At 35.0% G+C, this 12,251-nt stretch overlaps 2 protein-coding genes across 3 annotated transcripts; one reads left to right on the top strand and one right to left on the bottom strand.

Annotated features, from left to right (window-relative positions):
• Positions 1-222: 222 nt before the first annotated feature.
• On the top strand, positions 223-5,574 carry LOC127084783 (probable WRKY transcription factor 20). Of its 2 annotated transcripts, none has more exons than XM_051025304.1 (6): positions 223-729; positions 1,770-1,946; positions 2,110-2,662; positions 2,762-2,927; positions 3,009-3,158; positions 4,771-5,574. In XM_051025304.1, exons 1-6 carry the CDS (start codon positions 469-471, stop codon positions 5,240-5,242), a joined length of 1,779 nt encoding a protein of 592 aa, XP_050881261.1. In that variant the 5' UTR covers positions 223-468; the 3' UTR covers positions 5,243-5,574. The 2 variants fall into 2 exon arrangements, with proteins under 2 accessions (XP_050881261.1, XP_050881262.1); XM_051025305.1 differs by having other exon boundaries at positions 234-729; positions 2,801-2,927.
• A 1,255-nt stretch (positions 5,575-6,829) lies between these two features.
• LOC127084782 (scarecrow-like protein 21) lies at positions 6,830-9,708 on the bottom strand. Its single transcript, XM_051025303.1, has 2 exons — positions 9,480-9,708; positions 6,830-8,852 (listed from the first exon to the last, which is right to left on the bottom strand). Exon 2 carries the CDS (start codon positions 8,658-8,660, stop codon positions 7,011-7,013), a length of 1,650 nt encoding a protein of 549 aa, XP_050881260.1. The 5' UTR covers positions 8,661-8,852; positions 9,480-9,708; the 3' UTR covers positions 6,830-7,010.
• Positions 9,709-12,251: the final 2,543 nt, after the last annotated feature.

Here is a 12,251-nt window from a genome sequence, read left to right as displayed (position 1 = left end):
GTATACATTTCTCTGAATATTAACCTCATGAAGAATTGATTGAGGAAGTATCATAAACATGTAGCATTGATTAGAAAAACATGTAATGAATCATCCGCACCCCAGTAAAGACAATCAAACTGTTGAGTAACATTCTTGTAGTAGAAACTATGGAAACTTTGTTCTTAAAAATTTAATTTTTTCTCTTTATTTTTTTTCAAGCCTTGTAAAAAAAAACCCACAAGTTTCTCTTTTCACACACAGTTTCTCACATGCAAATATACTAGACCTCAGAAAACGTTTAAAATGACAAACGAAAGCCAAACACATAGAGAGCAAGTTAGAGAGAGAAATCCAACTTTACAGGTCAACTACGTCTCACTCTCTTACGCTCACTACCTTACCTTCAGACAAACACAGTGATTCCTTCCACTCAAATGACATTTTTGCCCCCACCTATTTTCCTCCTTCCCTTCTGACTCAACCACAATGGATGCCGCCGGTGAACCTCAATTCCGGCAACAAACTCTCCGCGAGATGGAAGATAAACACCACGATCCAAATCAAACTGGGATAAAACCGGATTCTGCTTCCGACGGACCTTCCGCCTCCGGAAACACCACCGGAGCTAGATACAAGCTCATGTCCCCGGCCAAGCTCCCGATCTCTAGGTCGCCGGTTTTAACTATTCCTCCGGGACTAAGTCCGACTTCCTTTCTAGAATCACCAGTGCTACTCTCAAATATGAAGGTTTTTGAAGGATACTTCATTTTTTTTTGGTTTCTAGGGTTTTGTTTTTTTATTGCTTAAAATGTAGCATGAATGTTCATTTTGATCTGTTTGGGATTGTTAAAAACAAAACTAAAAAATAAATAATTTAGATTGGTAGGTTAATTCATTCCTGATTTTGTTAAAAAAAATGTATTTTTACTAGGTAGGTTGAAGCTCACAAACTGAGTGACATATCAAAACTTTGTTCTTTTTCGGTGTGCTAACTATTCGAGCACAGAATATTTGGAGCATTTTTCTTTGGTTGGAATGAAAATTATTATGATTTGTGACTTAAAATGATATAATTTAATTGTTGATGAGTTGGAGATGCTGTGTGTTTCATGAAAAGTTTGAGAATTGCTGTGAGAGTATATGTGCTTGTTTAATTTGTGGCTGATTTAATTTTGCTTATTTGTTTAATTTCTTTTATAATTGAAGTTGGCCATTATTGTGTTTGATCTTTTTCGGTTACTAGATTTTATTATATGTGTGGTTTGTGTTTGTAGTTTGGTACAGTTAGATTCTGATGCTTTTCATTTCTAGAACTCTATGTTGCTGCTTTATGCTCAATATGATATTCTATTGAAAATTGGAATATGGCTTCCTCTTATGATCGCCAAACATTATTTTTTCAGTGTTGTTTTTTCACATAGTGAATCTTCCTTTTGTGTTGGTGCTTTCGCTTTTTTGTTTTTAACGGTGTTGTAGGGAACACAAGAAATCCCTTTTTCCCTCATTTAGACATGTGGAACAATCGAATGGAACCATTCTCAAGGATTAGTTAGTGGATCCGTTTTTAGTTCTGTATAACATGACCTGGGAATAGTATAAGGAATGTCAAAGAGATTATGTGTCAAGATATTTATTCTTTGAAAGGGCTTGATTGAGAGTGTCTTGACGTTCATAGTCTGAGTGGTCCTAACCTAACTTGTGCAGTTCAAGATTCATGTGAGAATGGCTTTTCTGAGATGTGTTTATATAAGTTTCACATATCATAACATATTTCTCGTATCTTGCAGGTAGAACCGTCGCCTACAACAGGTTCTCTTCCTAGGCTTCAACAAACATCACATAGTTTTATGACTTCTTTCATGTCTGCTACGTTTCCTGTAACCACTGTATGCTACAATACTAATCCTGTTGATGACGGAAAATCCAGCTTCTTTGAATTTAAACCGCACAATAGATCAAATATGGTAATCAATTACTTGATTTTTTCATTACATCTTATTTTCTCGTATTTTTGGTGTTGTAAAGTTTGCAGAAACAACTTTGGTTGTCATGTACATTGTTCTTATACTGTTTTGAATATTACTACTGGTTGCACGGTACTTACACAATGCTCTTCACTTGGGTAAGGTTCCTGCTAACTTTGACAACCATGCATGTGAAAAATCTACTCAAATTGATGGTCAAGAAAAAGTTCAAACTTTTGTTTCTTTACCATTGGTCAAAAGTGAAATGGCAGTCCCTTCAGATGAAATAAATCTATCATCATCACCTCTTCAAATGGTTAGCTCAGGGGCCAGTGCTCATGTTGAAGTCGAGTTGGACGAATCAAACCCCAGTGGTAACATAGCAACTGGGCTTCAGGCATCGCAAGTCGATGGTAGGGGCAATGGACTTTCAGTTGCTGCTGACAAGGTGTCTGATGATGGATACAATTGGCGAAAATATGGACAGAAGCTTGTTAAAGGGTGTGAATTTCCACGCAGTTATTACAAATGCACACACCCTAACTGCGAAGTGAAGAAACTCTTTGAACGCTCTCATGATGGCCAAATCACTGAGATAGTTTACAAAGGAACACATGATCATCCTAAACCTCAACCAAGCCGTCGATACTCTGGTGGAAATATTATGTCTGTGCAAGAAGAGAGATCTGATAGGGCTTCTTTGACTAGCCGTGACGGTAACACTCGATGAATACTTCTCATAGATTCTGTTCTATTACTATTTTGTGCCAAGCAAATAACATGGCTTTCTTTTTCTTTTAATTCTTGAATTGTAGACAAAGGCTTTAATAACTATGGTCAGATGTCTCATGCAGCTGAGCGTGACAGTACCCCAGAGCTATCGCCTATAGCAACAAACAATGATAGTCCAGAGGGTGCAGGATTTTTGCCAAACCGGAATAATGATGAGGCTGATGAAGATGATCCTTTCTCAAAGCGAAGGTTTGATGAGTTAGGCCAGAGTTTTTATTTTATTTTTGTTATGTGTAGTCACTTGCTGATCAAGAGTTTTTTGTTAAGCAGAAAAATGGATCTTGACATCATTCCTGTAGTTAAGCCTATCCGGGAGCCACGGGTTGTTGTACAGACTCTGAGTGAGGTTGACATATTGGATGATGGTTATCGCTGGCGTAAATATGGGCAGAAGGTGGTAAGAGGCAATCCTAACCCTAGGTATGTCCTGATATTGATGACTATACAATATAAATTACATTGATGAAGTCCAATTTAGTGTTCTTGTTTCAGATTATTTACAAGAAAAACACCTTTGATTTTTAAAAACACTTCCCGCTAATTTGGATAAGATTTCAAAAAAATGGTTTATAGAATAGGGAAAATAGAGAGCATCCTATAACATATTTTGAAACGGGGATTATTCTAATTTCTAAATCTCAAGCTCATGCAATGTTTTATTTAATTTATTGGGAAAACCCAAGTCCCACATTGAATAAAGATAGTCCTGAAATGAGTTACATAGGGAGACACCCTAACTTTACAAGCCAGGTTTGTATGGATAAGTTACGTTAAATATAAAAACCTAATATGATATCAGAGCCTATCAATTGGGCCACCCACTATTTATATCTACATACCAAGCCCAATAGTGCCGGGCTTGAGGGGTGTGTTGGGAAAAACCTAAACCCCACATTGAATTAAAATATGGCTCGAAATGGTTTTATAAAACGAGACGCCCCCACCTTACAAGCCAGGTTTGTAGGGATGAGTTGAACCCACTATAAAAACCTAATAAAAGAGTTATAATTAAGAGGATTATATTTATCTCTTTTCTAACTCACCAGTTTGGATTAATTGCGAAATAATGAGTTAGTATAAGGTTGATGCCTGGGAAATCGATGCTGTATAGTGTATACAAGTTCTGAATTGGCAATTGGCAAGTGAGGATGGTAAGTTAGAAAGGAACTAAAACAATTAACCACATAATGGTTACGGAAGCTGTTTGAAATTAAGAACACTGCTGAAAAATAGGCAAAGAAACACAATGGTCAATGAAGAACTGTTAGATACGTAGATATCAAGAAAATGTGGAAGAATATAATACGCAAAGAAACACAATGCTCAATGGAAAACTGTTAGATATTTAGATATCAAGAAAATATGGAAGTATATGTTTACTTCAATGGTTTCTCAGACAAAAAAAATGTCTAAAAACATAAGCATGGTTATGACAGTAGATTAATAGTGAGTTATAAGGCATTTTAGAGGTTATAAGGCATTTTATGCACTGATTTGCACGATTGAAGGGGTTATACTGATCATTAAGATTGCTGGACTTATCTTTGTTGTAAAGCTGTTTTCCTTTTCACTGGTTGTCATGAAGATTAGCAAAATAGTGTAGTTCTTTTCAAGATCTAATACATTAAAACTGAATACTAGCCGAAGTTTTGTCCTTGTCTGAATACTAGCTGAAATCTTGTCTCCGTGACTGACCTGAAATTACAATATAGACAAAATATTGACTTAAGAAAATTTTCTTTTTGAGGTTAAAGATGTTTGAAATGCATTTTGCTTAGATTAAGCTCAATATTATTAGATCCACTTTTACATTGAATAGCCTATCTTGTCAGAAATTGTAGAATTTCTTCCCGATCTAATAACTAACTTGTGAGTGAGGTTTGCCAATAATTTTATTCAGGGACTACAAGTTTTTCCTGGTTAACTTTATTCATGCTCAGAGTTAGATTTCTGTCTATTTGGTCCTTTTTGTATTTGAGAAAAATGTGGTGATTTGTTTCATATTTTTGGATAACCATGCTTTTTATCACAGGAGTTATTACAAGTGCACAAACGCCGGTTGCCCGGTTAGAAAACACGTGGAGAGGGCATCTCATGATCCGAAAGCTGTAATTACAACATACGAGGGTAAACACAATCATGACGTACCAACTGCAAGGAACAATAGTCATGACATGGCAGGACCATCAGCTGCAGGTGGTCAAGCAAGAATTCGGCACGAAGAAAGTGATACTATTAGCCTTGACCTTGGAATGGGCATTAGCCCGAACGCTGAAAATAGATCAAACAGTCAAGGGAGGATGATGATGATGCGTAATGAATACAGTGACGGCCAAACTCACACCCACACCGGTAATTCCAGTTTCAAGTTTGTTCATACTGCACCGCCTCCGGGATACTTTGGTGTACTAAATAACAACTCAAATCCATATGGCTCTAGAGAAAATCCAAGTGATAGTTATCCTTGCCCACAGAACATGGGAAGAATACTAATGGGTCCGTAAAATTGTTTACACAACTAAATAAATTAAAATGAAATGAAATTCTGTGTATCATTTTGCTTTCTTTTTTTGGCTGGTGATGCTTGAAAGGCATGGCCTCTCTTTGAAAATGCTGATAGTTCTTTTATGATCCTATCACAGTATCTTAGAGTTGTCCTTTGGTAGAACTAGCAGTAGCTGTGTCCTTTCAGGTTGGCTTTTATATATATATATATGATGTTGTTTGTATAATTATATGTAGAAAGTCTTCTGTACAAATATGAAGCTTCCACAAGAACCGTTGTAAAAGTGTTTGAATTCAACTATTTATAAGTGGCACTGAGCTTGTTCCTGAACTTTTGGGTGTTATATTCAGAGTTTTTGATGTTGTTATGATATATAAAGGATAATGACTAGTAACAAATATCCGCCTTGTAATTTTCCCTTAACCATGTCTTCGTACTTTTTAGTTGAGAAAAATAGTGAATTTTTCATAGTACCTGTGTATTGAGAACATTAATGTACTTATTGAGTCATCAAAGATATATTTTTATAATATCAAAACAACGAAAGAATAAATATTATTCATTTATTAAAGTAATCCGTACACCCTTTCTGGTTATTATTATAAATAAATAAATTAATTAATTTATTAAATAATCGATGAATTTGATATAATATTGATGAGATATATTGTTTATTTAGTAAATTTTTTTTTATAATAATGATTGGAGGTGTACTTATTAAAAATTGAAAACAGTAATTTATTTTGCAATAATAATGAACCAATTACTTCAAAGACAATGCTATCAACACGTGTAATACATGTTCAATTCGAAGCATTTAGGAGTATGATTTACAACATGATATTAATGATTAGCTTGCTCATTCACATTATATGATTTCTAACAGCTATGCTGTTGATTAATAAAGGATTCCAAACCTTGACGGTTTCACCAATAAAATTTTATTTGACAAAAAAATATATTCATAAAATATAAGTTATGTTTTTCATTCAATGAGTTGGATTCCGGAGTTCACCATAATTGAGTTAAAAGATTAAAGTGCTAATCCAGACTTTAACTCTGACTTTAACCCCGGACATTTTTAGATTAAAATCAATGAATTTAAAATTAAAATCAAAAGTTGCTTGTAAAAGAAAAATGGAATGAGTATATATATTTAGGAATGTTTATGAATGGAATCGATTCGGAAATCCGTTTATCCAAATAAAACTAATCTAAATTATTCAAATCCGCTCATTTAAACTATATTCAAAACTATTCTTTATTTGAAAGATGTGAATCCAATTCAATCTATAAATAAATAAGACAGTTTGAGTTGCAAGTTGAACGTGAACCAAATTTATTGAAGTTTGAAGGGTTAGATTATATATATTAACACTTCTTCGGTATAAAACTTTTGGCTTTGTAATTCAAATCACCACACTTCTAGGGAGTGAAGGACAATAAATGTTTGGAAAGAAATCTAATTAATTAAAAGTCTCTCAACTATATAGAAAGTTTGGATGAGTTTTTAAAAATTGTTACTATCCTTATTTTTAAATCTATCGAGAAATATATGTTTATAAAAACACATGGGATACACAAATTCAACATATATAACTATATAATCCATTATGTTGTTACTACTATTTGTGACAAAGTTTTAGGATTCTCTTTTACAACACAGTTATTTGACTGTAATAAAAAAGACAAAATCTATATAGGAGAATGATACATAGTCTAACATAAAAACCTGCATTAACAAAACTGAACTGTCATTGGACTCTTCATCTCCACGCACAAGAAGCAATAAGAGCTTGATTCATCCAACCTAGATATAGTGCACCATCTCTCTCTTCTAGAGTGTAATGTCCGCGGTAGCTATCCAGAAGATTCTTGATTGAAGAGTTGATGAACGAGCTCAACGGATAAGGCGTGAATCCAGCCCTTGCGAAACGTGTTTTCCACTTAGTTAGAAGCTCGTGACGTTCCACTCTTTCTTCCCCTTCGCAGGCTACTAAGTTGACAACTTCTCGAGCCAGACAGTGCTGTTCGACGTTAATCCTCTCTTTGTGATCCCTTGGAAGAACGACGTCGATTGATTCGTAGACGGCTGAGTAGTAGTTCATTGTCTCGGCAAAACGCTGCAAGAACGGGGCGTTGTTGGTGTTGAATTCTTGCTCGACTAGAGTCACCACCTTAGGAGCGAAATATTTAGCCAAATGCAACAGCCTGTCGCGATGATTATGAATGTTCACGGTTTCATCTGGCACATGGTGTAGCATAATGGCAAAATTCACCGCCACGGCTTCGTAAGGTCGAAGTTCAAAGTCTTCTAGTTGGACCTCAGAAGCGGAAACTCTAACAGCATGGAACTCGAAAGGAACATGACACGACTGTGCAAGTGCAGATAACCTTTCCCCCACTATATCAACACCGCCACCGCGGGCGTAAGCTGAATACGAGTCATCAATACCCGTTATTCTGATCTTCGGGGGTCCTTCAGGCCGGCGAGCAAGAGCCTGAATTAGGCTCACCCACTGAGTCCCTTGTGCAATTTGAAAATCAATTATGTGTATTTCACTTTCGTCCTTCATAGCTTCCGCAATCGCTCCATTTGCCGACATATACCCAAACTTAAAGTACGGACATATTTCATAAAGTACATGCATGTAGGAAAGTAGTTCATTACCGGTAGGCTCGCTACATTTTAACGATTTGTAGATTGTACTTCCGGAAGAAGCCATCCTGGAAACAAGAGCCTCCAACATGTACGCTCCCAATCGTTGGATTGGACTTCCTGAAATGGATACGATTTTGCGTAACTCGGTAACCATCCATTCAATTGTGTCCATATCATTCACAGCTACTGCTTTTGCACAAGTATAAAGCATTTCTTTCAAGTCCCCTCTCGATACCATCTCAACATTTCTCTTCCAGTTTTCCGCCTCTAACGAGAACGAACCAGACTCTTCTCGAATTTCAGTATCGTACAAATCTAGCATATCTGCATTCGGTCCGAGCATAGCAGATTTGAGCTCTTGTATCTTATGCCTGAGGTCATCAAAATCATGTTGTGTCAAGTAAGAATCGTCGTCCTCAGGTGAACCATTAACAAATTCAAGAGAATTTTGTTGGCTTATCACGCGTGAATTCGACTCCAGCTTCGACACCGGACTATTGTTCCGAGAGAAACTGAGAGTGGTCGGAGAATTTTGGTAAGGGAAACTGTTATTACTAGTTGAAGCAGATTCATGGGCGCTATACGGTTCTAGAGTCTGATGAGAAGGATAGAATGTTCGACTGCTGTTATCGGAGGAAGAATAGTTGTCAAGATTCTCACCGGAAGGTAAGCAATATGACTCGATATTCTGCACAGGCTCAACGTAGAACGTGTCACAGCCGAACGAAATTTCATGTTTCTGTGATGTTTGCATTGAGAAGTAACAAGTTCTTCAATACACGAGAACTACCGATTGATTTTTCTTGCACAAACACCCAAGAAATTTTCCAATAGCCTTTCTTTTTTCGGAACAAGATATGCCAGTAACTAACTTCGTCGTCGACAAATGATGAACTCAAACTTTTTTAGCAACAGGAGTATACAGTATACGGAAACACGAGCTATTCTGCATGAGGAAAGAAAACAGTTAGACAAATACAATATGTAAAAATATAACTGTCCAAAGTTACAGAAATCACTTTTTGAAAACAAAAAATCATTTTTAGTGGTTTAAATAAGCTTTAGAAAGTAATCAGAATCCATAAAAGATTATGATTTTAACAAGTGCGGTAGATGCTATATTCCCCATAATCACAATATGCTATTCCAATAACACACTACACCAACCCTCCAAAGTTACAATTTTCTCACACTTTTTTTATCTCACATCACTTTACATGCATAACTTTAACTCAATTAACATAAAAAGATGAAATTTTTTCAAAACCCCCATCATTGAAATGAAATCTCCCAACCCTAATCCTAACAAATTGAAAAGAAAATCCAAAAAAAAGAGTCAATAAACATCAAACAGAAAAAGGGTAAAAAATCAATTCACAAACTTGAAAGCTGATGCCTTTAATATCAATTTGAACAGAAACCCAATTTCACAAACTCAGAAAAACCAAACCAAAAAGAATAAAAAAACTAATTTTATTAAAATCAGGCTAGAGTTTGTGAATTGATAACTAAAATCAGACTCAAATAAAAAAGGAAAGTGAAAACAGTTCAATAATTGATGAGTCTCTCTCACCTTAAGAAAGATGATCCGAAACAAGAACTTGACCAAGTTGAACTGAAGGTGAAAGTGAATGAATATAGGATAAGGATGTTATGTTATGAGGTTGGAGAAAAACATGGGAGCAGATGGTAAAACACAAAGGTTGTTTTGGTTTTGGTTTTGGTTTGGTCCACTTTGAAGTGTTTGTGGTATTTTTATATGGACACCAAGAAAGAAAGTCTTGTATTCTGTCAAATTAATAATATTTCTCTTTTTATAAAGATTAACTAACCTCTTCTTTTAGTTTCTTTTTATAGGTACGGTTCGTACAAACTTACATAGTAGTATAGTATAGCTACAGTTTTGAGGATTTAGATTCACTGGTAGTACAGTAGAACGCGGTTACAGCATCAAAATAGTTTTTCTTTTTGTAAATTATATAAGTGTAGATGTTTAATTTATAAAAAAAAAAAATAATTGCGACAATTTAATCTAACTTCTTTTATATTTTGTTTGATAAATCTAACTTCTTTTAAATTCTTACAAACTTCAAATTTTTAATTAGTTAAAAAGAGTCTTTCTCGAAATATTATTTTGAAGCAAATTCATCAACTAAATCTTTATATTTCAGTGTCTTCAAAAGATCATTAAACAATTAATAAATAAAATTATAAATAAAAAGAATTAATAATTAAAAATAAAAGAAAAAATGTTAAGTCTTCAATTTCATTTCATTTTTATATTTTATATTCATCTTTAAATATTTTAAATCATTATCATTTATCATAATAATAAATAAATAAATTATGCAATAGTAATTAGAAAAAATGGATCCAACAGTAATTAGAAAAATGAAATTAGGAGGATCATCGAACCTGCAACAATAATTAGAAAAAATGGATGAAACAATAATTAAAAAAAAAAGAATTCAAGAGCATCAAATCCACAACCTTTATTACCAATTTCAAATTTGCTCCGCTTCCACTAGCTCATTGACAAATTCATGTTTATTTTTTTTATAATTTATTTAATATAATATTAAATATATATTTTACTTATTTAAAAACAAAATGAGGCCCTGAGCTAAGTGTCATCTTGCCCTTGCTTAAGGCCGACCCTGTATGAGATGGATATTTTTAAATAAAACTTATATATAATTGTTATGAGACGGTCAAAAGCCTAATATGATTGTTGAGAATGTATCAAGTGTGAGTAGTGTGGATAATAGTCCCACATTGATTGGAAATATGGAGACTTGAGCATTTATAAGTGAGAGAACCCACTTATCTATCACCTTAAGATTTTGGATGAATATGTGGTGTGTCTCTCACAAAGGTGTTGCTTCAAAAGAAAGAAGTCTCACAATATTCAATGCTCCCTAGTGAAAAAAACTCCCCCAGCAAATGGTATCAAAGCCTTTGGTTCGAGAAATGGGCCGACTTACTTGTATCGAAAGTCAACAGCGTTCCGTGCTGTACAAGAGTTTGTGGAAGTAAGAAAAGCTTTCACTTGTGGGGAGCATTATGGACTCACACTTGAGGGGGAGTGACACTTGAGGGGGAATGTTGAGAATGTATCAAGTGTGAGTAGTGTGGATAATAGTCCCATATTGGTTGAAAATATGGAGACTTGAACATTTATAAGTGAGAGAACCCACTCACCTATCACCTTAAGGTTTTGGGTGAATATATGGTGTGTCTCTCACAAAGGTGTTGCTAAAAAAGAAAGAAGTCTCACAATGTTCAATGCTCCCTAGTGAAAAAAACTCTCCCAACAAAAATTTACTTTATTTTGTAGTTGCAAAGTGAATAAGAAGTTTTCCACAGTTTGTGGGTAGAGAGAAACTCTGCAAAATTTAATCCTTCTTCCCCTTCATCGTTCTTTACACTCTTTCTTTCTCCATTGTTCTTTTCTTTTCATTGCTATTGTGTGGGTAATAACAATCTTGTTCATCAAGATTGATTGAAATTCTTCATAGGTTTTGGGGGATTTCCAACAATGATAAGGCACACTCATCTTGTCCGTTCTATTGGGTCCAAGGTATAATCTCCAATCTATAATATCCACTTTTACTATGATTATCTTGAATCATAAACTGATTTGGGTGTTGGAGTGCTAACCATGCATAAACTCCTTTTTGGTCCAGCGTATCGGAGATTAGCAATACCAGTTCAAGATCAACGTCTCCGATTCAAGATGCGTCACAATCACAGTCTTAGATCCAAGAAGCCGCATCACCGAATCACTTTCAAAATTTCATTCCACCATAGCTTCCGCAATATCCTCTATTTTTGGTTCCACAATAGAGCAATGGCACTGTCTATGGTAATCGACTTCCGATTCCTACGATTTCCACGAGGTCAAGTCTGATTCTCATATCTAGAACCCTAAAGCGTCAATGGTGAAGAACTCGATATTTCATGAAGTCAAGATATCAAATATGTGGTGGTTGGATCCATCGATTGTTCATCTAGATCTCAAACGACTGTGAGAAGATAATAATGTTGGAACAAAATTGGTTTGTAGCATATCTCTAAGGTTTTAATGATAACAAATTATTTAAAGAACAATAGGGTATACTAATAAATGTTCAAGTTTGCATGACCATAGACTAAAATTCCTGAAGAAAACCCAGTACTAGTATTGAGAATGGACATTTAAAGAGAAGCTAAAGATCCAGATTCTGAAAGATTAGAAGTTGAAGACCAGACTCTGAATCACGTCAACTCTGAATAACGTCAGCCTCTAGACTCTGAAGCACCAGCCTCTGAAGATTCAGACTCTGAAGATCCAATCAACACAAGG

The sequence above is a fragment of the Lathyrus oleraceus genome, chromosome 5 (assembly GCF_024323335.1).
Source record: "Lathyrus oleraceus cultivar Zhongwan6 chromosome 5, CAAS_Psat_ZW6_1.0, whole genome shotgun sequence".
Taxonomy (NCBI): domain Eukaryota; kingdom Viridiplantae; phylum Streptophyta; class Magnoliopsida; order Fabales; family Fabaceae; genus Lathyrus; species Lathyrus oleraceus.
The sequence above is the reverse complement of the archived record's forward strand: the minus strand, read 5'-3'. Positions and strand labels throughout refer to the sequence as shown.

What these genes read in the sequence shown, in the direction of transcription:
- LOC127084782 (XM_051025303.1), bottom strand. Translation starts at nt 8,660, where the DNA reads ATGCAAACATCACAGAAACATGAAATTTCGTTCGGCTGTGACACGTTC.
- LOC127084783 (XM_051025304.1), top strand. Translation starts at nt 469, where the DNA reads ATGGATGCCGCCGGTGAACCTCAATTCCGGCAACAAACTCTCCGCGAG. An exon ending in CGCACAATAGATCAAATATG is followed by an intron (nt 1,947 to 2,109) that starts GTAATCAATTAC and finishes CACTTGGGTAAG; the next exon opens with GTTCCTGCTAACTTTGACAA. An exon ending in TTCTTTGACTAGCCGTGACG is followed by an intron (nt 2,663 to 2,761) that starts GTAACACTCGAT and finishes CTTGAATTGTAG; the next exon opens with ACAAAGGCTTTAATAACTAT.